General features: G+C 37.6%; 1 protein-coding gene across 2 annotated transcripts; it reads right to left on the bottom strand.

Moving 5' to 3' along the window:
- Positions 1 to 2,985: 2,985 nt before the first annotated feature.
- LOC132034412 (phospholipase D zeta 1) lies at positions 2,986 to 24,534 on the bottom strand. 2 transcript variants are annotated; one of them, XM_059424758.1, is made up of 20 exons: positions 24,184 to 24,527; positions 23,009 to 23,110; positions 22,739 to 22,869; positions 22,494 to 22,635; positions 20,859 to 21,029; positions 19,609 to 19,782; positions 19,160 to 19,402; positions 18,952 to 19,068; positions 18,047 to 18,186; positions 17,799 to 17,948; positions 11,253 to 11,409; positions 10,672 to 11,175; positions 8,283 to 8,393; positions 6,523 to 6,669; positions 6,244 to 6,441; positions 5,756 to 5,857; positions 4,442 to 4,573; positions 4,301 to 4,366; positions 4,044 to 4,105; positions 2,986 to 3,953 (listed from the first exon to the last, which is right to left on the bottom strand). In XM_059424758.1, the coding sequence occupies exons 1-20, from the start codon at positions 24,424 to 24,426 to the stop codon at positions 3,704 to 3,706; spliced, it is 3,342 nt and encodes a 1,113-aa protein (XP_059280741.1). In that variant the 5' UTR covers positions 24,427 to 24,527; the 3' UTR covers positions 2,986 to 3,703. The 2 variants fall into 2 exon arrangements, with proteins under 2 accessions (XP_059280741.1, XP_059280742.1); XM_059424759.1 differs by lacking the exons at positions 2,986 to 3,953; positions 4,044 to 4,105 and having other exon boundaries at positions 4,442 to 4,592; positions 24,184 to 24,534.
- Between the last annotated feature and the right edge of the window lie 2,913 nt (positions 24,535 to 27,447).

The raw sequence follows: 27,447 nt of genomic DNA, 5'->3' as shown, positions 1-27,447 counted from the left end.
GAATAAAGAAGAGAGTTTTTGGAGAGAAAGATTTGTAAGCGCAGAAAAATTCGTACTGAATTCTGAAAAAATGAAGGAATTTTTAGCGATTGGAAGTGCGATCTGAATGTTTGCAACCATTCAGATCAGTCACCAGGTTTTTTGGAGGGAAATTTGAAAAAATCCGGGAAGAGAAAAACGTTCTTTTGACAAAGCCGAAGCCGAGCGAGGGACGACGACGGCGCGAGTGATCCTTGCCCCCTCAACCCTTTTAGCAACTAGATAAGGTGTAATGTAATATATACACCTCTCCTTTCCTCTCTTTTTCCTATGTGGGACGAATGCTTTAACCAAAGCAAAAAGGACCTTTTACATTCCCTTCACTTTTCATCCCATCATTTCCCATTCACCAATATCAAACCCAACATATTGCAGTTAAATATAGTGGTGCCATATTCATAAGATAGTATATACCTAAACGTTCGAAATTTGAGAAATGGGTCAAAATAAATATTAAGCGTGACAATTCAATTAACAACTTATTCAATTAAAGCATGATCTATGATCTTTCTTACTATTATTTAGTGTCGAATAACTCACACTGCAATTACCAGTTTATAAGTGATTTAGCGTTAAGCAATTCCCAATGTCTCAGGCTCTTAGTGACACGTAAAGTTTGCGTTTAGTATACAATTAATTTAGTATACAATTAATGTAGTTTGGTAGGAGATATTAGAGAAAATAATATTCATATTAGCTTTGATATTGCTAGTCCCTTGTTTGGTACACTTTTTCAACCTATGCATAACTACAATAAGTATTAGTTATACATCCTATGTACAAGTAAATACATAGCACAACCATGCTATTAACAATTCCAAGACTATTGATACATGCATAAGCATGGTTAAAGACAAAAGATGCCCTCGAAGTCCCTCAAAGCTGAAGAATGTACAGGATATTTTTGTAAACAATTTTTTTTTTTTCAAGAAATTATGAAATGCATGTTATTTTTAATACACTGCTCCAAACAGTTGATAAGAAATAATTACTGATACACGCTATTCAATACTATTCTTACATACCCTGCCAAAAGATCTAAAGAGATAACAAGCGACAATACTAACATAACGGGTTACACTTTATATGCTCAACGTCATAGTGGAATGAAATAGAATATGCTAGTAAGAGCTCTCATTCATGCGAATGAGACGGTGACTCGTTAAATGGAAATAAATGAGTGAAAATGAGGTTTGATAGTTTTAATCATTATTATATTGTCATCAGCAGTAATCAACAACATAATTATGATTACCCTTATTACCAGTATACATACGAGCTGTTTGGACATGGTTTCAAATCATGGTTTCAAATCATGATTTGAAAACATGTTTGGACATATAATTTAGATATCCTAAGTTTTATTTTCTCTTATAGACATAAAACCCCACAAGTTATGAAAACTATCAAAACATTTTCAATTTTTATACAATCTTACCAACTGAGCAAGTCATAGTTCATAACAAAATTAATACACTATTAGAAGGCCTTTCTGAAAAATACAACATCAATTGATCAAACTTTAGTTCAATAAAAACGAAAATTTAACATGAATAGTAATATAACTACTCTTTAATATAATCCTCCCACATGGTAGACATAAATAAAGATTGGTGGAAGTTAATGAGATTGGTAAAAGATTGGTGGGAGTAATTATTAAAAATATTTACCAACTCATAGGTCTTTTTTTATAAAATATAAACTTATGTGTCAAGTTTTATATTTAAATTTTTTGAAACCATGGTTTGAAATTGGCCTGTGCACAAATCGGTTCAATCCGAATTTCCGAACCGATTCGAAACAATTCGGACAATTCAATTGGGATAATACAATTCGATTTCGATTTACAAATGCAATTATAAAATATTACGGTTTAACGGTTCGAATACGATTGGCTTTAATTATCAACCGAACCGACCCGAACAAACCGAATTTATATGCCACTAGTGATTAATATGACTAATATTCTAATAGTCCAACTATATATACGCTTAATATTTAATACTGAAGTAATATTTATTTAACTTCAGAAATGGTGCAAATGAATGTCTGCATGCACACGTTGCACCGGATATTCATGGCCTTCTTGTTGGCCTCAAGCTAACTTCCCTTTTGGTCTTTCATCTTTTCAGCGTTCTTCTCACGAGTCATCTTTGCCTTTTGGCCATTGCCTCCACCCATTGCTTTGTTGGTTATTTGATCTTAGCCTGTACAAGTTAGAGTTTTTTTTTTTTTTTTTTTTTTTTTTTGAGGATGTAAACTGAGTTATTATGCTTGCCTGCTTGCAAATTGCAAGATGGTGGATTATTAATTTGGTATATGTAATGTGGTGTTGGCAGATTTGTATGCTTACACAAGTTGTCAAGCTCTTGTTTTGCTATTATATGCTATTATGCTTGCAAGTTTATGATTTTTTTCTTGGTTAATGTCTTGGTTATAAGACTGCAAATTTAAGATCTCATTATTTTTTATTATGTTTACTCTAAAACTGAAATGAAATAGTTACTTGTTTAAATTTCGAATAAACCAAACAAATCGATTTGTGTAACCGAAACGAAATAATAAAAAACGAATCGAATTGAACCTAGAATGGATCGAGTTTAGTTGAGGATTTTAGAAAGTCAAAATTCGAAATTTCAACTCAATTATGGCCAAAACCGAACCGAACCGATTCGTGCACAGGCCTAGTTTGAAACCATGAGATGAAATGCATGTCCAAACGTTGATTTCATCTCATGATTTCAAATCGCATGTCAAAACGCCTACATAGAATGAGAATTGGAAATCTTTCCTCTGAAAGGCAAATCATACTATTGTATTTTGGGATGAAATAGACATGAATAAATTGGTATCAAGATTAAATAACTGACCTAACTGATTTGGGATTCTGATTTAACTTTGTTGCTGTTTCTAATATTAATCATAGTTATATCCAACACTAAGATATGAATACTGCACAACCATGATCCTTATTCCTTACAATTAAAAGATACAAGAATAGTATCAAACAAATTATACGAATTGATTATACAACCTAAAGTGCTTCCCAAAGCAAAACCCGGGACTCATAACTAGAAATTGCTGAGAAGAGAGTAATGCAGAGTCTGCATTATCTCTATACATTGCATGAATATAAGTGAACATGAAACAGCTTCTATAGCGTCCAATCACAAATGCGTGGGTATGGAGAATGTAGCCAAAAAACTATTTACTATAGAGGCAATAGAGACCTCATCTACCCAAAATGTCCAGTTAGAACTGAAACAATTGGAAAAGATCCTATGGAGACACGGTGCCGCTAGTAGCTCAAAGCACTCCGCCATGAACCATGCGTCACAGGTCCAAATCCAACAGTCAAATTGACCTCTGAGCTTGTGAAGTGTGAACCCATTGGCCTAAGTGAACACAGTATCCACAATTCTATCCACGTTTGCTAGTTACATAAGCTTATCTTAGTATGTTTGCACCTTCCTCAGTATTCAACAAATAGCTCCTGAAGTGTGTTGCCGCTTTTGTACAATGTTATGATACAGAACACAGTAAAATAAGAAAGCGGAAAATTATATGCTCTGAAATGGCGTCCTATATATTTTCTGTAGAAAGCATCGCTCACTGAGACAAATGATAATTTTTCTGATTTTCATGGTCCATTAGAGGAAAAGATTTAATGAAAAACTTGAGCTGATGCATAGTACTCACTTTCATTAAACACAGGTCTTAAATCTTCTTTGCACATAAAATCCAAAGGGAAGGAAACAAGATGACCTTTCACAGCTTTTAATCTCTCCATGGGATCTATACCCTCGATATCTCCATCCTGATAAGATTCTAGCTTGCTTGGAGCTATCCCTAAATCAATAGTCGTATGACCAAGTTTTTCTTTCGAGAATGCCATGCATTGTCGGAGTGAAGCCCTGCATGACATCAGAGGAGAATACGAGATCAAAAAAAGAAAGGAGAAGAAAGACAAAATGGAGTGAGAAAATGATGCCAGCTAGCTATACCTGGACTGCATCAGATCGTTGGGTATGCAAGAAAAAACATCTTGGTATATCATGGTATTTGTCTGACAATAATACCGACACTCAAGCATTAGAAAGGTTGACATGTTAAAGCGCACATGCAAAAATTTTTGAGTGTCAATAATTTGGTTTGCAAATGATAACTCAGTTGATTTTAAACCAATATAATATTTTTTCTGTGAAAAAAAAAAAAAAGGACTTGAATCATGAAAACTTTAAAGAAGCATTTTACCACACACCTTAGCAGTTGCCATCCAAATATCCTTGTACGTTGGATCAACCACAGGGTCCTTAATTTGACCAACCTAGCAAGGAACAATGATTGGTCAGCTGAAAACTCACATAGCCTGGAACAGACAAGCCTAAGAGTAAGTTAGCACCTCGGCAGTACGAAGACCAAGGTGCTCAGACCATAGCGAAAGGCGAAGACTTAATGCAAATTTTCCGGCCTTTCTTGGCTTGCCTCCCATGAATGAATCGACAAACTCCTTGTCCTCGATAAGTACACCAATCTGCAACAAAATCACAATCCTGCTGATCATTAAAAAAGAGGTTGGGTAATAAAACATAATACAATGAGTATAACTTGTCACTGGACACGACTCCAGACAGCTACAGTGACTCATAAATAAGTCAGAGGTGGAACTGTCAGTAAAACTGTCAAAAGAGTGCATAGAATAAATGAATACATATGATGCCGTCTTCTGCAGGTATGATGCAATATAAAGAATGTTAACATATATTAATATTAAGCTGATCATCCTTTTGTAGGACTGTTTAAAACGGAATATCAATCAATTTGCTATTACTAACTCAAAGAGGCAACAACATGTGAGTTTTTTTTTTGGGTTAAATATATCAATAGGACTTGCCTATTGATGCTTTTTATTGATGTGAGGTTCAAACATGGTATTTTGAAGAATTAATTTGGTAGTGAAGTTGGAACCAAATTGGCGCAATAGCGCGTAATGGTTACAGAGATTTCATATAGCTTGCCCAGCTATTTGAGATCCAGGCATGGTTGATTGACTAACTTTGGCTGTGAAGCAGACTAAATTCTTGTAACAGCCATTTTGACATCAACACTTGATAAAAGATAGTTACCACATTTAAAATCACATCCCACAGTGTATACATAATCAAAGTGAATGTCACAATAATATCAAATTTCAGTCCTCAGTCCCGTCTCCCCCACAAGAAAAAGAGTGATATCAAAGTATTTTGCTGGGATTTTGCATGTATGTGATTGGACTGAGCAGAAAGTGGAACAACATTAATTAGCCTATGAACTCAACCAGCCAAGGGGGATGCTTTATATAGCAGTTCAGTAGCCTCTTTTGGTAGCATGAGAGACATGTCGCTGCCTTCTAAGATTCTTGAGAAGATAAATGACAAGTCAAATTAAGATACAGTAACTACCAAAAAAAAAAAAAAAGATATTCCAATATCATTTGTCAGTGCAATTAGCAAGAAAGGTTAGGTACAGATCGGATCGGGGATTGAGCAAACAAGGAAAGGAAAAAATCCGCTTTTCGACCCACCGCGAATATCAGAGCAGCAACATGCAGAGTACATGCAAATTAACCACATTATGCAGGCAGTTTCAGTTAGTTGATATACTTCTATCAAAAATTGAAGGTTCCACTCGTTTAAAAGAGTTATGGTCTTTTAGGATCGAAACTGAGCAGCAATACCTCAGAGTCTCTTGAACCAAGCAAGCTTCTGTCATTTATATTTCCAGATCCAATCAAGGCTGTGTGGTCATCAACTATCATGATCTTGCTATGCACATATATCTGGAGAAACCAAGTGTTATCAAGTGAATGTATGTCTAGATTTACACACGTCTAGATTTGTTGTAATTGAATAAGGAAAATCATATAGAAAATGCACAGAGTACATGGCTACAAGCCTTAGCCCTAAAACACTAAGCAGCAGTTCTGAAGCCTTGACACATGACATAGAGGTGAAACTCATCCACACCAGTGACACCACCCAGTTGTAAGTAAAGTTTCAATGTTGCAAGCATCAATTTCCCAACCATAGAAGATAGAGTTAACAAACAAAATGACATGACAGCCTAAACTTCTAGGAAGACGTCCACTAAATATTAGGACATGGAAAGGGAAGTCTTAACAATTCATCGAGTATGTCGTAAAAATTGAGGAAGGATGGAAAATACCTGGCTAGATGCAATAGGACCGCCATCAAAGAGTCTTCCATAAGCTCTGAGACCATAAAATGATATATAGTCGTGCATTCTAGAGCCCATGAGATCATTAAGATTATGTAATATTGAATTAGATCCTCTGCATATTGTTCTGTATTGCCAATGCATAATAGCTCTAACTGAAGCAGCACCATTATCATCCAAACCACCCTGTTTTACCTTAATCCTTAGTGGAAAATATAGAAAACTATCCACAAGAAAAGATGTAGGTCAGTCTAGTAGTACTGTTACCTGGAAGCCAGGTAGAAGTGGTATCACAACGATAACCCTGAAGGACTTCTTTTCATTATAAGCTCGCATAATACGCCTGTACAGTGCTTCCAAAACACGATTTTTTATAATGTCATCCCCAGATAGACCAGAAATGAAAAATTGATTCTGGAAAAAAGAATCATTACAGCTGTGTCAGATATCAGGCACATTGAATGGTTGCTCATAATCAGTAAATCAATAATACAAGGTTGAACAAAATTACCTGAAAATGAAAATTTCATCATTAGGAGAAAGAAATAGAAAGCAAAAGTACAAGACACTTCATAGTTGATCTAACAAGACATCTGATTCAAAATTCAGCATCACTATAGGAATATGATAGCTGAGTCATCTTCCACATATTAAAAGTATATTGTAATAGTCCTAGTTAAGTAGTCAATAGACCTTTAATGCTCATTCTTTTTAATAGAAAAAGACCTTTAAATTACTGAGCATTCCAGTTCAAAAAAAAAAAAAAAAATTAAACTCCTACCATAGAAGGTGTCCACAGTACCAGTTAACAGAATATAATGTGCTAAATCATAGAGAATGGTTTTCAAACTACATATATGGCTTGCTAACCATGCTATGTCCTAAAATGTACTTCCATTGCTATCGCAATCTGAAATTGATTACAATGACATGGGCGAAAGGGTGGAAAAGAACACTACAACTAGGTACGTAAGGATCTGGGACATAGTCACTATTCACTAACTGATCCAGGAAAATTTACTTGAGAGTAAGAGTCTAAGAGCCCGTTTGGATTGGCTTATAAGTTGCTTATAAGCTGTTTTCAGCTTTTTTGAGTGTTTGGCTGGCCAGCTTAAAGCCATTTTGTGCTTAAAATAAGCCCAAAAAAATAATTAGGCCCGTTTGGCTTAGCTTATCTAAAGCAGCGCCAAAAAAAATAAGTTAGGCTACCCCAACTTATATTTTTTTGGCTTATAAGCTGGAACGCTGCTTTTTTTAAGCCCAGCCAAACAGGCTCTAAAAGGCAAAACAGGAAGTCATGTCATAAAGATATTAGGATGTTAACTAAAAATTGCATAGTCCCCGGTACATAAATAATTCGAAACAATCATCAAAAGAAGTTAAGCTTTCAAGATTTTTTTTTTTTTTTTTTTAAAAAAAAAAAGGAGATGACTTGAACTTCCACCAGACTACTACATAAGTCAAAATTAAATTTTCTCAATGAACAGCTCCCAGGCTTGGATTGCAGCAAGATATCCAGAGTATGAAAAACCATCAACTCGCTATAGCGTCCACCCACAGGCAAAGACAGCGATACACAAGGAAATAGAAACGAATACTTAAAACAGAAAGAGAAGTTCAGATTCATGCATAGATTAACACTATAATAAACAGTATTAACTATTAAAGCAATAGATCTTTGAAAAGAATGCCAAACAAAGACACCAATTAATGTTTGCACAATATCACAATATAAACAACTTATGTTGTACGCTAAAAGAAGAAAATGTTCAAACAAAACCCCTCCCGCTACTTTATAACTAGAAGGCTCAGATATAATCCTTTTTAAGGACAAGTTAGGGTGGAGAAGTGGTGCCAGTAGTTCAACAGAGCCAAGCTTCTATAATTCATGTGGCCCTAGTTTTTAAGAGATTATTGCCAAACAACCATCAGCAAGGACAATTTTTCTGGGGAACCAACAAACTTGACGTCCTAATTCAGCTAATGGGCACCAGCTAAATGACGGTTTCATAAAAAGGAATGCATACCTCTATGTAAACAAAATGTTCAGCCTTTTCGATAAGGGAGCAGTAAGCATTGTGTATGCTTTCTTCAGTTTGGCTTGTTCCAGCTGACCATTGACTGACGCTCCTTATAACCTGAAAGCAAAGAGCTTATATCAACTATATGACAATCAAAGACCCAATTAGATATAGAACACCACAAGCAATTATATAAGGGGGATTCAAACCAACGACAATTGAATATTCAATTTACATTATAGAAGCAAACTACAAACTAAAAAAGTGCCATCCAATTTGGCTCAATTATATTTGTAACCACAAAGGTTCAGAGATATTACTTATACAAAGAATAAAATATCACATCCAGCAGCGCACAAAGCAAACTTCCAAAAATATTAAGCAAAGATGTTACAAAAGTCAAGAGAAATTATGGACAGAAGAAATTTTAACTGTTATGACATCTACCTAGGCATGTTATTCAATATTAACTAGTATCTGGTATATGAGCAGAGTCTCCGATCACAACACTTTAACATGAAATGTTCCAGTTTCATCCGTTTATTAGCCAACGGAAAAAGAGAAGATGTCCGACATTTCTACTACCTAGAAGAGTGAAGCAAGGGACGGACAAGGGTTTTTTGTGTGTGTCTCTTCAAGATTAAACAAACTGATTTGTAAGCAAAACTATATCACAATTTCAATTGTTGGGCTCATGCTAAGCACGAGCCAAAACTCATCTAGTTGATAAAACAAGGATGCAGCTAGGAATGCAGATGGGGCATTGCGGTTAGAAGATAGATGACTCAAGCCTGTCCCAATCCTTATAGCATCAATCAAGTCTTTTGTCGCTTATTTTATTTTTCACCAACCTTTTTGGGTAACGATTGCAGAGCACTTCACATTCTCATTACTGCAGCACTTCTTTGATTAAAATGTCGTCAATTGTTAGACCAGAAAACACCCTGTATGTCACTCGAACTATAATTTAATTTTGCCTAACATTCTGGTCCTAACTCCTATGCATAACAATGTACGGCTGTATTCACACAAGAAAGAAGAGAATAGATCTACCATTTCTATCGGGATATCCTAATAAAACCAAGGAATGAAGCTTTTTCTCTAAAAGAATTTTCATTCAAACATTTCTAATCGGAATTTGACCAAAAAGTTTTTGTATCTATACAAAAAGATACTGAGCGAGTCTAAGCAGGTCAGGCATCAAAGGAAATACCTCTACCATTTCCATCAGTACTCAACCCAGTAATAGGTATTTATGACATCAAAAGTTCAATAGTTTCATTGTAGATGTTTTTACAACGAGAAATTCCCGAGGGCCAGTAGCACATAGTTCAGTTGGTGCATAATGGGCCCACCCCCTTCTCTTCTCTACTTAAATACCATGATTTTGTCTGCGGCAAGGTTCAAAATCGCAACGTGCGCCTAACCTACACATCAGGCGCTGCACTCTTACCTCTAAACCAAGCCCTAGGGCCAATAGTTCCAATATATCTTTCTCTAGGTTGACAAAACTTAGATTCTGGAGATGTGTTTCCACCACTCAAGTGTCTCTCTCAAGAAGAATCCTGAGTTGGACAATCCTACTTTTCTTATTTGTATGAATCATCAATGAGTGTCCGAGTCAGAACACTCTTCTATTTTCAACCAAAAAAAGAGATACAAAGGACATTTCAAATTGTGTACTTGGGAAAGCTGAAAGGTCTATATCCACAGGATTATTAGCACTATTTTCAGCTTACCTCTAATCAAAGGGCCATTTTTGTCATTTTCTCATACAAACAACAAAAACATACCCAGTTGACATCCCACAAGTGGGGTCTGGGGAGGATAGTGTGTACATAGACCTTACTACCTTGTGGGTAGAGAGGCTGTTTCTAATAGACCCTCAGCTTGAGGAAAGCAATTCAAAGCAGTTTTAGAGAAAGGAAATACGACAGTAAAGAAGCCATGACAAATAATATGGGAAGCATGATATAGCATTCTAAAAGAAAGGAACACTAACAACAGCTGAATAATACGATAACCAAAGCACAAGAAACAACATATAATAATAGAAATCAAAGAACAAGGACCTATGGTAATAATACTAATACTAGGAAAGTGGGACAACGCTCGACTACCTATTAACCGTCTACCCTGATCCGAACCTCCATTTTCTGATTCAGTCAACCAAAATGTACGGAGAAATTTTTTAAACAAGAAATTCATGAGATTCCTCTTCCAGCATTATTTGGTGAATTCTAAAAACAACTTTATTGGCAGTTTCGGTTTTAGCGGTTTAAACAGATGCTCATTATACCAGAAAACAGCAGAGATAAACAAAGAAATAGAAGCTTGAAGAAACTGAATAAATTGACACGCATAGAGATGTAGGGATGGGATGATTATAACTCACCTGGCAACGACACGAAACACGAGGACCTACTTGCCCATTTTCTTCAGGTGAAACAACTTGATCACCTCTCTCTTGTTTTTCCCACCAATCTTTGTCCAACTTCTTCATGCCAGGCTGCACCAGATTCTGATCCAACTCGTCCACAAATCCTTTCATTGGCAAATCTGGAACTAGAGGTTCTACTCGGGACTTCCGGAAAGAGAATGGGATTCTGCTAGACCTGCTCCGCTGATCATGAAAACTATGCCCTGTATGGAAGCCATTTATTTTTAGTTCCTCCTTAAAACTTTCCCCCCCTTCAGCTTCCTGAGGCATAAGCAAAGGAATATCTTGGGAAGAAGATCTTGAAGAAAACGAATCATGTCTTTTGATACTTTTATGAGGACGTGCAACACCATTACTTCCATTGTCTCTCTCACCATTCATTCCCATGTAATGAGGAATAACCATGTGATGCTGAGGCATAAGTAGCGGAATTGCTTGCTCATGAGGAGCTTTGTTCCTCTGAGGAATAATAGAAAATGTCAATATAACAACAGTCATAACCGTGAAAGAAGAATATGCTTACAACAAATATGAACCTTTGCATAGTTCCAGCGCTGAACAAAGTGTCGAGCAACATCACGGCACGGCGGTCCCCAGAGGGCACAATGGACATCATGCCATGGCATACGTGGATACTTTTTCCGATCTAATTCATCCTTCATGGTGTCTTCCCAGGAATTTGGTTCAGATTCCCTGAACGTTGTATTACATGAGCAACTAGCAAACTTTCAAACAGAAGTAACTTCTTAGGGCTGGACTACACAGATTATCAACTCTTTTTTTGAGGAGGACTACCTAGATGATCAACTCACACTTTGGTTCTTAAAGGAAAAGGTGAATGAATATGAGGAACTTATTGACTAGATTTTTAAGTGGGAGAAGCATTCATCTAAAGGAATCAATCAATCATACAACCTTCATCACGTTCCATAGAGCAGTATAGCATTGACGTTGACCTGAAAAGGAATTACCCAAAAATATGCCCATCCTCTATAGTAACTTCCATATATTTGTTTAGATTAACTGACACTTTATCTCAAAAGCCGCTTGAAGCTTTTAAATAGAGGCTGTTAAACTGTGAATCGGGTGTTGGCCTTGGAAGATGATATGGAAAGTCGAAGTTCCCTATAAAGTATCTTGTTTTACATAGCTACTAGCTAGAGGAAAAGCACTCACACTGGACAATCTTTGTAAGAGAGGCCATAATCTATGTTCCAGTTGTTCCAGTTGTTTTCTATGCGGTGAGGAACCTGAGACAATTAATCATCTGTTCTTGCACTGTAAACTGACTGAACAACTATGGAGGATGTTCCTCAATTATAGGGGGATTCTCTGGACCATAGGGGGATTCTCTGGACCATGCCAAGTAAGATAGTCGATGTGTTAGCATGCTGGAACAGAGAAGGCAGTAATGCAATTCAGGAAATGAGATGGAAGATTATTCCAGCTTGCATTTGGTGGACAATTTGGGAAGAGAGAAACCAAAGATGTTTTAAAGACAAAGCCAACCATTTCCAGAAGATAAACATGAAGTGTTTAGGGCTGTTCTACTTTTGGTGTAAAGGAATAGGTTTAGAAGATAATGAATCAATCTCTGATGTTTTAGAATCCTTGTGAGAGGACACAGGATCAGATGCTTACCCTTTTGTAATCTGTAATTAGGGGCACTACACAGTTTTGTGTAGTCTCTCTATATATAAATATACAAATATGTTACCTTCTCAAAAAAAAAAAAAAAAAAAACTGTGAATCGTTAGTGTCTTAAAATGTTGAAAGTTGGAGTTAGTGTTAAGTTATTTCCTCCCGAAATAAATATAACGTGTGAATTGTATCTCATACCTATTTGTAGGTGTGTCTTGTATAAGCGGATCAAGGATTTAAAGTTCATGGGTTCACAACAATTCTCAAATTAAAAAGAAAACTTCACTGTAAGTGCCCAAGGCGAATCGAACCCCCCTCGAGGAGGGCAAGTAAGCTTAAGCAGGTTCCATTTCTGCCGCTGGACCAAGAGACAACTTTGTTAGTGGGTTACCAACAAATATTTCTTATATACTTGATAGATTTCTGGGATTTCTTTGCCTGGGCTGACTGTTTCTCTCTCCTCTCTCTCTCTCTCTCTTACCCCTTCTCCCCAATGGTAACTTCCACCCCACCCCCTCCCTCCACCCCTAACGGCATTACCAACCAGGTACCTCTCTCTCCCACCCTCTCTTTGACCGACGAGCACCCGCGGCAGCAGGTTTCCGGCCAGATCTCTCCCCTCCCCTCTTCTCTTTTCTTTGCTTTTTTGCTCCTTTTTTTCGTTTCTGCAACCGGAAACCGATCTCCAGTAGGTTTCCGGTCGGTTCAGCACAGGTACCCAATTTTTCCGGCAGATTCCGGCGTGAACAGTAACTTCGGCGGTGAACAGTATTTTTTGCTGCGAACAGGTTTCTTTCACCTGGAGTTGGTACCTCCAGTGGCCCATAAAAATTCTGTCCTTTAGCCTTGAGTTTTTTTGCCTGCTCTCTTTGCCTCTTGACTTGCATTCTTCCCTTTATTCCTCTCACTTATAGTGCTATCATTCTTGGCGTAGTGGCCCGACTTGCCTATAGTTTCTTTCTAACTTTTGCTTTAGTGTTTATTCCTATTTGTTTTAGATAAATTTTTGAGCAACTTATTTTGCCTTAGTGGCTTTAGTGAGCGATGGTAGACTAGGGTCATGTTCTCGGTCGGGGACGGGGGCTAGGGTTAGGGGTGGTAAGTGGGTTCAGGGAACGTCTAGATTGAGAGTAGGGTCTTGGAACATTGAGACTTTGACGGGGAAGTCCATAGAGCTAGTTAAGATTCTTAAGAAAAGGAGGATTAATATAGCTTGCGTCCAAGAGACCAAATGGGTAGGATCTAAAGCTAAGGAGGTGGACGGGTATAAGTTATGGTTTTCGGGTAAGTCGATGTATAGGAATGGGGTAGGCATTTTAGTAGATAGTGAGCTAAGGGATCAGGTGGTAGAGGTTAGGAGAGTCAATGATCGGATGATGGCGATTAAGTTGGTCGTGGGAGGGTTTACATTGAACATTATTAGTGCTTACGCGCCACAAGCAGGCTTGGACGAGGAAGAGAAGAGGCGTTTTTGGGAGGATTTGGATGAAGTGGTGGGAGGTATACCGGTCACCGAGAAGTTATTCATTGGAGGAGATTTCAATTGGCATATTGGGTCATCTTGGGGGGGCTATAACGATGAGCATGGTGGTTTTGGCTTCGGGAACAGAAACAGAGGAGGGGTCGCACTCCTGGATTTTGCAAAAGCTTTTGGATTGGTGGTAGCCAACTCGAGTTTTCTGAAGAGGGAGCAGCACCTGATAACCTTCCGTAGTTCGACGGCTGCGACGCAGATAGACTTTTTGCTCCTTAGGAAGGATGATAAAGGTCTTTGTAAAGACTGCAAGGTCATTCCGAGTGAGAACCTTACGACCTAGCATAAGCTCTTAGTGATGGATTTGGAGATTAAGAGAAAGAAGAAAAAGAGGGTCGTGGATGGTAGGCAGAGGATCGAGGTGGGGTAGTCGACTTTTTGTCTAGTGCCGGTGAGATGGGGAGAAGTTGATGGATATGGAGGCTTGGGAGAGTAGGGGGGACGCGAGCAGTATGTGGGAGAGGACGGCCAACTGTATTAGGGAAGCAGCTAGAGATGTACTGGGGGTCTCGAGAGGTCATCGTGGTGGGCACCGAGGGGACTGGTGGTGGAATGGAGAAGTCCAAGGGAAGGTGGAAGCAAAGAAAGTGGCGTATGCGAAGTTGGTAGATAGCAAAGACGAGGAGGAAAAGCGGACGAATAGGGAAAGGTATAAGATTGCGAGAAAGGAAGCGAAGTTGGCAGTTTCGGCGGCAAAAACGGCAGCTTTTGAACGCCTATATGCAGAACTAGAGGACAAAGGCGGGGATAAGAAGTTGTTTAGGCTAGCCAAGGTAAGGGAGAGAAAGACACAGGATCTGGATCAAGTAAAGTGCGTCAAGGACGAGGATGGCAAAGTATTGTTGGAGGGATGCTCTTATTAGACGGAGATGGCAGTCATACTTCCATAAACTCTTGAACGAAGAAGGTGACAGAGACATTGTGTTGGGAGGTTTGAAGTACTCTGAGGGGCGACGCGATTTTGGGTATTGTAGGAGTATAAAAGTAGAGGAGGTTAAGGGAGCTATCCGTAGGATGCGTAGAGGAGGAGCGACCGGGCCAGACGAGATTCCTGGGGAGTTTTGGAAGAGTACAGGCAGGGCAGGTTTGGAGTGGCTGACTGGGTTGTTTAATGTCATTTTTAAGACGACGAAGATGCCCGAGGAATGGAGGTGGAGTACGATGGTTCCTTTGTACAAGAACAAGGGCGACATTCAAAGTTGCAACAACTATAGAGGTATCAAGCTGCTAAGTCACACTATGAAAGTGTGGGAAAGGGTGGTGGAGATGAGGGTGAGGAGAGGCGTGTCCATTTCAGAGAACCAGTTCGGATTCATGCCGGGGCGCTCGACTACAGAAGCCATTTATCTTGTGAGGAGATTGGTGGAGCAGTATAGGGAGAGGAAGAGAGACTTACACATGGTTTTCATCGACCTAGAAAAGGCCTACAATAAAGTGTCAAGAGAGGTTTTATAGAGATGCTTGGAGGATAGAGGTGTACCTGTGGCGTACATTAAGGCGATCAAGGACATGTATGAGGGAGCCAAGACCAGGGTTAGAACAGTGGGAGGAGACTCGGAACACTTCCCAGTGGAGATGGGGTTGCATCAGGGATCAGCTCTTAGCCCTTTTTATTTGCCTTGGTGATGGATGGTTTGACGCGGCAAATTCGAGGTGAGGTGCCATGGTGCGCTATGTTGCGGATGACATAGTCTGATTGACGAGACCCGCAACGGGTAGAATGCTTTATCTTTGAGGTTTGGAGACAAACTGCGGAGTCTAAAGGGTTCAAGTTGAGTAGGACCAGAAAGGCGTACATAGAGTGCAAGTTTAGTGATGAGACACGTGAGGCTGGCGTGGAAGTGAGGCTGGGTACCCAGGCCATCTAAAAGAAAGGAAGCTTTAAGTATCTTGGGTATATTGTACAAGGAGATGGGGATATTGACAATGATGTCACGCATCGTATTGCTGCAGGGTGGACGAAATGGAGGCTCGCTTTAGGAGTGCTGTGTGATAAGAAGGTGCCACCAAATCTTAAAGGCAAGTTCTACAAAGTGGTAGTGAGATCGACTTTGTTGTACGGGGCGAGTCTTTGAGCGATCGAAACTCGCACGTCCAGAAGATGAAAGTTGCAAAGATCAGAATGTTGCAAAGGATGTGTGGGCACACCAGGCGAGATAGGATTAGGAATGAAGATATCCGAGATAAGGTGGGGGTGGCATCAGTGGAGGATAAGATGCGGAAGCGCGGACCGAGATGGTTTGGGCGTGAGGAGGAGAGACACGGATGCCCCGGTGCGGAGGTGTGAAAGGTTGGCTATGGACGGTTTCGAAAGAGGTAGAGGTAGGCGAAGAAGTATTGGGGAGAGGTGCTTAGACAGGACATGACGCAGTTCCAGCTTACCGAGGACATGACCTTAGATAGGAGGCTATGGAGGACTCAGATTAGGGTAGAAGGCTAGTATCCCGTCGTACTAGTAGTCGCAGTTTTGATCTTCATTTTCTTGTCCTTTGATTCGTGCAACTATATGTTAGTCCGTGTACCACGATTATCGTATTTATCTGTGGTAGCTACTGTTTCTGTTTTCTCATACTGCTTTATCATGGCTTTTTCGCTTTCGTTAGTTTCATTCTCGTATTGCTTTGAACTGTTCCTGCTTATCTTTTCTCATCATGTTTTCTCTTGAGCCGAGGGTCTTCCGGAAATAGCCTACATTTTCCGACATGGAGGTAAGGTATGCGTACATTTTACCCTCCCTAGACCCCGCACTGTGGGATTTCACTGGGTATGTTGTTGTTGTTGTTGTTGTTGTATACTTGATAGATTTCTCAAACTAAATATAGGGTTTGAACAAAAGTTACTGGATTCCGGGAATCCACACCTGATACCTTAGATCCACCCTGCTTGTATTACATTCATCAAGTTATTTATTTACTCTTCTCTCAATTTTCTCATATGGTATTGGAACCTCTATGATTTGGTAAAGCTTTAAGTAGCTTCTGCCATTCAGCAAGCGGCCTTATGTCATTACCCCCAAAAATTTCCCTCGTTTTGTAGTTTTACTGTTCTTGCTCTTTATAGTAACTTCTCTTGCGGCATAATGCCTCTTTATGAAGACCCCTCCATTGGCTCTCTGCATATCAAACCAACATTTCAACCATTTCTTCAGTCATTATTCCTACCAACTTTTCAGGAGAGTTTCTAGTGATCAAAACTTTTCTCCCGGGTATTTAGCGACACTATCAATACCAACCTTCCAATGAGTTTATTCTTCTTGTGTTCTTCAAAACATGAAGACACAAGATGGGTTCCTTTCCCCAACTTGAGTTTAAGCGGAGGAGGTGTTAGAACGTTAGCATATCGGTGTGTTAGAGCTGACGTTAAATTACCCCCTCATTGAATGAATATAAGATGTGAACTGTATCTCAAATTTTTATGTAGAGTTTCTCTTGCATTCCTTTATCAAGTTATCTATTTATTTTCTTGCCTTCTGTTATTTTGTCACACAACCATCTCTTTCTGTTGTTGACTACACAGGTATAGAGGTTACACTTCATTTCTTCAAGTCCAAGGCAAAAAAAGATACCAGACGGGGGGTTATCTAAACGAAGGGACCAAACGAATTAAATTAAACTGCTGTCAGTAGTACAGAGTATTTCAACATTTTTCCTATGCTTATACTTTAGCTACAAGTATATCAGAATTTTATACAATAATGTTTTAATTATGTGCACCTGAAGATGATCAATATTCTAGGGAAAATTATTTTAGTATAACCCACAGAAAGTTAATTTTCCTTTAAAATAAAATGGGATTTACTCACTGTTCACAATTCTCGCATTTGATTATTTATGATTCAAAGCGACGTATCACTAGTTCCAAACAAACTAAAAAATAGCTTTCTTAAAAAGTTAGTGCGGAAGAACACCTTGGATTATAATAATCTTTTCCAGGCCATATAAGAGGTGGACAATCACCCACTTTGTGTTCGGGTGAGTCATAACGACCAAAGCACAGGTCCAGTCCTCCGAGAAAGCAAATCTGGTGGTCAACAATGACAATTTTTTCATGATGGGACCTATATGTAACCATACATAACCATTAGTTGTAAATAGAGTAGCTATTGCCAATAACAATAACGAAACAAGACAATAAGTATGTTCAGGAAACACATACCATAGATACACACCGCTTGAGAAATGATCAGGATAACGCAGCACCCTGACATTCTCATGGATGCCTACCAGCTTTCTCTTGCTATACACACTGTTGATTTTTAAAGCAATAGCAACCTCTTTGTACAGAAGGATGTAGATCTGCATTAGAAGATGAACTAAAGCTTTTTAGACTTCAATAATCAGAAGTAAACATGACATCACACGGAAAACGGACAAGAAAATAAGAAACCACCTAATCTGGTAAAATATTTGAGATGACACACGTTTGACAGGCTCTATCTACCTAAACCTAAGGAAATGAAGCAACTAACTAACACACACCCCCCCCCCAACCCCAAAAAAAGGGTGAGAGAAACAGGAAATGAAAGACCACAGCACTATCAGAACTAGAGATCCCTTACACAACATAATACATCGAACAGCAGTTATCAATAAAGGAATTGAGCTTCACACAAGTCACTGCATATTTATAAATCGTTGCAAAATCTCAACACTTTTTTATGTGTGTGTGTGGTGGGGTGGTTTTTTTTTTTTTGGGGGGGGGGGGTGGAAGAGACTGGCACATCATGTGGTACCACTCATAAATAAATAAATCACAAGCTGAATTCTGGCCGGACTGATACATTAAAAAGATGAGATGCTAGTTATAATCAGTACACTCACACTGACAGTCTGACACATCACTGAGTTTATGAAAAGAAACGTGAACTCTGATTTACAAGTTCAAATATTTCTCACAATAGAATTGTAGAACCTTTCTCTCTAAAAACACATTACCTTACTATAGATTAAGAAGGATAAGTCATAAGAGCAAAACCAAACGACAAGAAATTCTCTCCATTTCATATTAGATATTAAACAATCAGAACCTAATGAATAATTTAAACAAGCTTAATCACCAACCTGAACACCTTGTTTTGCTTTGGCTTCCAGTAAAGCATCAAGCCGGAAGGATGCATTAGTGTGAAAGGGACGTCGCATATAAAGTTCGGGGCACACCCACCAGCCGCATATAAAGATCTGTGGAAACATCAAATCACCCAAATCCTTTCTAACTTTGTTCATTTAGATAAAATTGGCTTCTGTAACAGATTCAAACTTAAACGCAGACCTCTGACTTTGCTTCTTCAATAGCCAAAGCTATAGCTTCAAATGCTGATTCACCATCAACAAACCACTGAGCCTGACTGTCATCCTCTGTCAAACCCCTAGGAGGAGCATAAGAACCAAACCTGTGAGGATGACACCATCCCTCAGGTGGCCTAAGCCCTGCATCATTAATTGCTGCTACCCAGTCTTTAACCTTAGCATTGCTCTTGGTCCTCAGTTTGATACACCTTGTACCACAAGACACCTAAGAAAAAATTCTATTGTAAAACACAAGGTGGAATCCCAAGCTTCTTTAACTAGTTCAACTTACTTTTTTTAGAAGGTAACAGAAACTAGTTCAACTTACTAAATACAATATCACCATGCCTCTAGAGGAATTGGCTGAATTGCCACTCTAAAAAATAAAGAGCAGAGTTCTTCAAAAGCATCATAGTTTCATAAGCTGCTTACCCTAAAATAGTGGCGTAAAGGGTTTCCATCTTTTATTTCTTTTGCTAAAGAAACGCGACCCTCTCCATTGCCATCGGAGGCTGGTAGCACATCAAACACTATTATATCTAACGGTTCGGGGTCAAATGGATCTTTGAGGAAAGCCAGGAATCCAGGTTTTAATACAGCCCAGACCTGAAAAGAATCCAACCAAGAATCAAACAGGATCTCTAAATCAAATTTAGACAATTACTCAAAGCCCTAGAAAAATTGAAAACATAACTTGGAGATTAGAATAAGGCAAAAATCCTAAGCCATACATAAAACTTGAAAGATTCAGATATGACTCCATGTCAAAAGTCATTTTCGTTGCTTTATAAGCTCAATTTTAAAACTTTGGAAAAAAAAACTCCAAAAAGCACTCCCTCTAACAGTAGAATAGCATACATAATAAAGCTAACCAGCATAAAAGGAGGAAATGTCGGATTCACACGAACAAGCAAAACAAACAAGGTTGAAAGAGAGAGTATCAAACTGCACTAATCTTTTTCCAGCAAATGGAAATTGGCCAATTTAGATGTCAAAATCAATTACCTCCAGTTCACCCACAAGTCCCGTGCACTATGCCCAGAGTTCAAATATCACACGGAAAGGCCGTGAACCAGAAGAATTATGTCAATAACAACATAACAAGAACTTCATTTATATAGTAAACAAATATATTCTACTTGAAAACCTCAGGCCTAAAGAACACAACTAGTTTTGGCGTTGTTTCAAAACCAAGCATAAAATTAAACTAGAAATTACATAGATGTCCACTTACAAATTTCAATAAAGTTGTCTCATCAATGGTTTTACAATTTGTGAGACTCAAAACCATTACTCTAGACGAAGTGAAGGCCACTCTTGCAGAATCACCTATATTTTAGTCATTAACACTAAGAGATACAGGAATCGGTAGAATGCTCCAAAGAAATTTGAAGCTTTCATGCTCTACGACAAACTAATGCTTCAGAGTTCAGACATACCCTTGCGATAAACTTTCACATAAAAGTAAAATCTGGAAAATACTTATTATCAAAAAAGAAGAAGTAAAATCTGGAAATTATATAAAGAACTCTCAATTTTCACTAAGTGATTATTGTGCCCTCCAAGTTCTTTTTGCAGGTAGGAGATTATCCAACAAATGGACAGCTGCGAGACTGAGTTGATACGTGTAACCATCCTAAAACAAGAGAACCATATACGTATGAACCAGAAAGTAAGGCTACCTTCTGCCAGTTGTCTTTACAGCAACCAAACCACTGACATGAACAACATTTCCGAATATCATCGTCATCTTGAATTTTTGGTAAGTGCTTCACCATAATAAAGTCTTCTTTTAGCTTAGGACCATACTCTGGAGAAAAGGATAATCTTGAAACTTCCAGAAACCTGCAAACCTGTAATTTCATTCCAGTGAACTAAGATGTTGCCAAGTGCCTACACATATTTGCTATCACACTTGACATTATATAATTTGGGGAAAGTGTTTTTAGCATTAAGTCCTTTATGGATTTCGAGTCGGGAGTAGAGCTATGGCTTATTTGGCGCTCTATCACAATTCATTGTAACACGTAGAGAAAAAGTACAGCTGTTGAGCCATCTTCAAGTATAAAACCAAGGTAGTACACTATCACCAAGTATATGTTAGAAGATATTTCCACATACAGGAAAGGGATATCTGGGAACTAGTCAGTAATTGAATGGTGAAATCCTGCAAGATGTTCAATGAGAATCTAGAATATTAAAGCTATGACACTTGATGTTGACTCTGCCGAGAAATGTTATTTAAATTAGAATTACCCACAATTCCTATTGTGACTGCCGGCTAGTAGCACGAACAGATATATATCGCAAAGATGGCAGAAAGCATTTGATTTATGTGACTCCCTATACTGCAATAATGACCAAGGAATTTGGTTGTGACCCAACTGAATCCTCTAACATCATTCTTAGTCATCACTTTATTTCTTTCTTTTTGCTTCCATAAGTAGCCATCAACTTCATTTCTGTGGAGGGCGCTCCTTTTTTTCATTTTTGAGGGGTGGGTGCTGCGGGTGGGGAAAGGGCAATATGTGCCTACAGAATGTAAGTGTTAAACTACCTGTTGAAAGATCATAAATTTGGGTTTTCTTTCTTAGATATTACCCTTAGAAGAGCAAAAACATTCTCCCTAGAAGTGACATTCAAGATTCAAACCAATAACCTTATAAGGTAGCTAAAACATTGGGAACTTGAACATAGGATTCGTAATCTTTTACAGACACACATCACTTCCTGATGGAGGAGCACACATGGCACCTCAACACAAATATATGAACTCTTATTTATTACAAATGTACATGATGAACAACTTTTTCTGGTATTGTGCGAGGCAAATGAAAATGTCCTTTTTATGTTCTTGCTGATTTGTGTCACTTTACAAGAACCATCTAAATTCCTAACGGACTATAAAAGAAGGCATGGAGCAAGACAGTTCTTAGATGGTTAAGTCAGTGAAGTTCTTTCTCCGGCATTTTCATAAATAAAGGATCAAACTACATTTTGAAGTTTGTTTCATAGAGATGCAATTATGTCAACATAGAAACATCTACTAAGCAGGGAAATACGCTTATCAGCTAGTAATCATGGAAAGACATCTTGAGAGATGAGGGAAGTCCCACAAGATTAGATATCTAGGAACTAGGCATCAAGGCTAAATGTCATTCCCAGGAGAGCTCAGTAGAGTGAGGCAAAAGTGAAAGGTAGTACTAAGAAACACCCGGTGACCTAAACCTATGGCTAAGGAGAAGGAAAAAGACTTGCAAAGGATTCTTCAAGTAAAGAGGGCAAAGCAAAGCAAGAGTAAAACCACTTGAAGATACCTCCTGGGAATTGACAAAATCTATATCTCCAAGAAAGTGATTCAAGTAACCCTGCATAGCAGTCTTTGCTCGATCTGACATTGAATGTTGCCTTCCGATGGTTGGCCGAATTATTGGCAAAGCAGCACTAGACGGAACATCTCTGAACAAAAAACCACCTGTAAGAACGATAACTATTATAACAGGAATAGATGTATTTAATGCTTCCCTTTTATCATGAAAACTGGTTCTAGATGAAGAAGCACCTGCTTTTGGCACTTTCCTCAGCACGCAGAGGATCAGCACGCAGAGGACTAGCCTCATCATCAGGTTCATCCTCATCTTGAATTACAGCTGTATGGTCTCCTATCCCCAAGTTTTGAAGCCATTCTTTGACCTTTAAAATGTGTCAGTAGAATGTCATGAAAAGTACACCATAGTCACAGCCGTCAAATCAGAATTGTGTTGCTGCCAGATGCACCAAGCAACTAAACAATATGGAACCAACAATATTTCACAGGAAAAGCCCAATTTACCTGCTCTTGCTTCTCATGAATCTCCTCAATGAATGCACGCTTCTTTAATGCAAAATGTAAGTAAAATACATGCGAGGCTTTCTTCACCAATTGCCACTTGAACTACAGGACAAAAGAAAAGAAAAAAAAAAAGTAGCACAGTTAAACAAAAATGCCTCAACTGAAAGAGAGGGAGGAAAAATATTTCAGGGAATAAGGTCTTTCTAGAAGGAGATCAAGACCAATACATGGTTTTGAATGGGGGATCACAACTCCACTAACACAAACTAAGTCTATCATTCTCAGGAACAACCAAATGGCGTTCAAGATGTTTCGGCATACAGGATAGCTACTAAGTAAGGTTATTGCTCTTTGAGCACCAATTTTTTTTTTTTTTTTTTTTTTTTTGACAATGATAACATAAACGAATTTCTAACCAACATTCTACACTTCAATATTAAGACTTCACAAGTTAAATCTTTCATGTCATTTATCACTCAGAGTAGAAAATGTAAGGGAAACTGATGTCAAGGTTATTTAGCTGCAACAATTTCTAGTAGCAAATGCAAACCCTTTTTCAGCGAGAACAATGACGACAAGAGCTTCAACTAAGTCTCAAACCCAAACTAGTTGGACTCAGCTATATGGGTACTCTATATCCGTTCCTTGTTTACTCACAATACCTTTAGCTATGCAAATTTTGGCCCTTCTCACCTCAAAGCGATATCTTTTATTGTAAAAATTTGAATCTCCATTAGTAATCAAGACTAAAATTGATGTTTAACTGCCGTTATGTTTGCTGATTTTAGCTGTTTTATCCACACATACACACACACACAAAAAAAAAAAAAAAAAAAAAAAAAAAAAAGATATCGAAAGTAACTGCCAACAACTATTTTCTGAAAATTAAAAACTCCTTGATTAAAAAATAAAAACTGCCTACAATAATTTTGTAACAAATCTATAGGAATTAGCCTAATTGCGAAGTAAAAAAAAAAAAAAAAAATCAAAAGCTAAGCAAAGTCAAAATCGAGTGAATAATAGTGCCTGCTTGTATTGGATAGCCAAAATACTGCTATTTATCCTAATTGCCTACCTTAAAACAAAAAAGTAGCAACAATTATTTTGTAACAAAACAACGGGAATTAACCTAATTGCGAATCAAAAACAAGGTAAAATGGAGGGAAGGAGAGTGCCTGCTTGTATTGGACTTCAATTGTGTATGTTAAAAGCATAGGGCTAATGTCACCGGCATCGGGACGAGAGACTTGGATGATTGTAGCCTGAGGCAACTCATCGAATATTCGAGTCGATTCATGACTATTATCCTCGCGAAATGAATATGACAGCCTAGAAGGTTCCGGTGGTTCCGATTGCATCTGCACGTAACGTGGTCCTCCAACGCCATCGCCCATCATTAACTGCTCCGTTGACAACATTTCCGATGATATGTAATATTATTATTTATTATCTTACTTTTGTGAAATATATATTGAAGATCGAGGATTTGGGAAAGGATATAATTGGATTTTTTATTTTCTAGAGAGAAGGTGAGAAACGGCATTGGTATTTGATTTGATTCATTCAAGCTTCTGACTTCTAAGAAAAGCAAAAGCAACAATGCTCAATTTTGAAATCCTTTTATTTATTTCTCTTTTTTGACTTTGGCGTTTGTTTTTAGACTTATTATTATTATATTATTATTGTTATTGTTATTATTATTATTATTATTATTATTCTTTTGATCTCAAATTATTAAAAATATTTATCTCAAATTATTTATTCCCTCCGTTTCAAAATATTTGTCTTACTCTTTTTTTATCCGTTTAAAAAAAATGTCTTTTTCCATTTTTTGCATCTCTTTAGTTCCAACTTTCCACTAGCATGTTTAAGATCACATGATTAAAAGACACTTTGATACATTGTACATATTTTTAATTTAAGACTACGAGATTTAAAAAATTTCTTTACTTTCTTAAACTTCGTATCAAATCAAAATCAGATAAATATTTTAAAACAAAGAGAGTTTCATTTTAAAAGTTTACGATAAAATTCGTTATTCTTTTCCAATTTTGCTCGTAGTGAAGTAGTAATTATTCTTGAAAATTATAAACAAAATTATGGAGAAATTGACACATAGATAAAGTAATTATTAAAGGAAGAGAAATTTATATGTTAAAGTATAAATAAGAGTAAGATAATTAAAATATCTTCCAATTAATATTTGTGTAAGAGAAAAACACAACAAATTATTTAACACTGAGGGAGTAGTGGAATCTGGGTAGTCCGAATTATAGAGCCGTTTGGATTGGCTTATAAAGGTGTTTTTAGCTTTTTTGAGTGTTTAGTTATAAAGTCATTTTGTCTTAAAATAAGCTCAAAAAAATAGTTGGACGAAAGAATTTATCTAAAGCGGATTGAAAATTTGTCATCTTATAAAAAGGTATTGACTTTAAGCTATAAGCCAATCCAAACGGGCTCATAATCCGGCTTGAGGAAGTATGTCTTGTTTTGTTTTGTTGGTTAATTAATTTAATTAATCTAGAAAGATTACGGAAAGAATTTTCTAGAAAGATTGATGATTTGTCATCATCAGGTATTAATAATAGTGCCAACTATTTCGTACTGCCAAGTGCAAATGCAGCTTGATTTATATAGCCCTGCTGATATGCCAGATAGATTTTACTCATTTGGTATAAAGCTTATAGCTCACCTAAATATGAATTTGTTTAAAGCAAATAATCATCTTACTTGAAAGTGACAAAAAAAATTCTACTGCGGTATATTGTATAAACTCAAATTTCAAACCACTATTTCACTAATCCAAAAGCCACTAATTTTGTATGAGATAACAACGTGCAAGAAAACCATATTTCTTGTGAGAGTACATTTACATTAATTACACGAATTGAGAAGGAAAAAGTGTTGCGTGCAGGCATTTAAATTTTTTAATTTAGGAAATAGAATGAATACAAATTAAATAAGTTTCAACAAGGGAAAAGACAACTTCATGTCCAATCACTATAAATATAAATGTTTCACGCAAAGAGCCAAAAAGACAAAAAAAATGTACCACTGCAATGCTGTAAAAAGCAACATTGGCAAGCAACATTGGCATTACCAAATACTTCAGATTGCCCATCGTAGAACTCCAGTATAACAAAAATTATTGATACCGCACAGTAAAACAATCCCATTTTACCCCGTAACACTGAAGGGTTGCGAAATGATACCCCCTCTATATATTGAATGGAATGATAACCTCCTTATGCAATATTCTGTTAGTAAAAATAAAGAACAATATATATCAATTACAAGGAAAACAAGAAAACAAATTATGAAACCACAGTTGTGTCGTGGCAAGCCACTGCCTTGAAAGAGATTTCCGGACAGATCACGGTGCAAATCATTTAGCCCGGTACGCTCCCCAAGGTTCCACAACAACTCCCGAACACCTGCACTAGTGGTTGGAAGTATAGAGCTTGCAAAAAACTGTTGCCCAGAAACTAGAAGGAGAAAGACATATGAAGAAGAAGAGAAGATATATATATTTTTTTTTTTTTACTGTGTATCTGACCAAAGGCAGACCTCCAAATATATAGGTATAAAAAACGACCGTTCAGATAAAAGGAAATAAATCAGCCAACGGTTATGACCATAATGGCTGAATAATGGCTCACATAATTGTATAGGTTACAAATCTGAATAATCAATTTCATGGCATGAATCTGGACACATTAAGGTAAGGATGTACTTGGACAATTTCGGATAAGCCCGAAATATTAAAAAAAAAAAAAATTGTAAAACCAGATTTAATTTGGGCCTCATGTAGCATGGGGGGAGGGGGCAAATTTATCACTTTTGCCTACGGAACCCAATTCTGATGTGCGCAAGGCCCATGTCTTGTTTTAGCCCATTTACTAACCAACAACCCACAATTCAATATAAGGAGGAAAGAAAGACTTTCCTCCATTTATGTAGGACATTTGCACTTCATAGAGGAGAAAAGATGAGTAAGGAAAAGAACCCACAAAGAGACTTTGGCTTTGGTACCAACAAATAATTGACTAGAATAGCAATACATAACTCTCACAATCCCACTAATGCAAAGATAAATAATAGAAATAATTTCTGGGAAAAAGAAGGAACATGTACTTAAGTGTCAATATCTTTCGATTTGAATTAACACGTAGTGAAATGAGGCAACAACAAATATCCAAAAAGTGAAGTACTCTTGAACTAAATGGACATGAGTTGAGACCCCACAACACATACTATATCCTTAGTTTTATGTAAACTCCGCGATACTCACAAAAGTGCTTTTATGGTCATGCACACCCACTTGGGTCTAATGAGTGTTTTAGAAAGATGGCCTAAGTCTTTCATAAAAGGCGACCACACCTTTACACTCACGCAGGTGATTCCATCAAGTCTATCTCATAGACCACCTTAAGGCTATG

The sequence above is a fragment of the Lycium ferocissimum genome, chromosome 10 (genome assembly GCF_029784015.1).
Source record: "Lycium ferocissimum isolate CSIRO_LF1 chromosome 10, AGI_CSIRO_Lferr_CH_V1, whole genome shotgun sequence".
In the NCBI taxonomy this organism is placed as follows: Eukaryota; Viridiplantae; Streptophyta; class Magnoliopsida; order Solanales; family Solanaceae; genus Lycium; species Lycium ferocissimum.
This window is presented reverse-complemented; position numbering and strand designations above follow the sequence as displayed.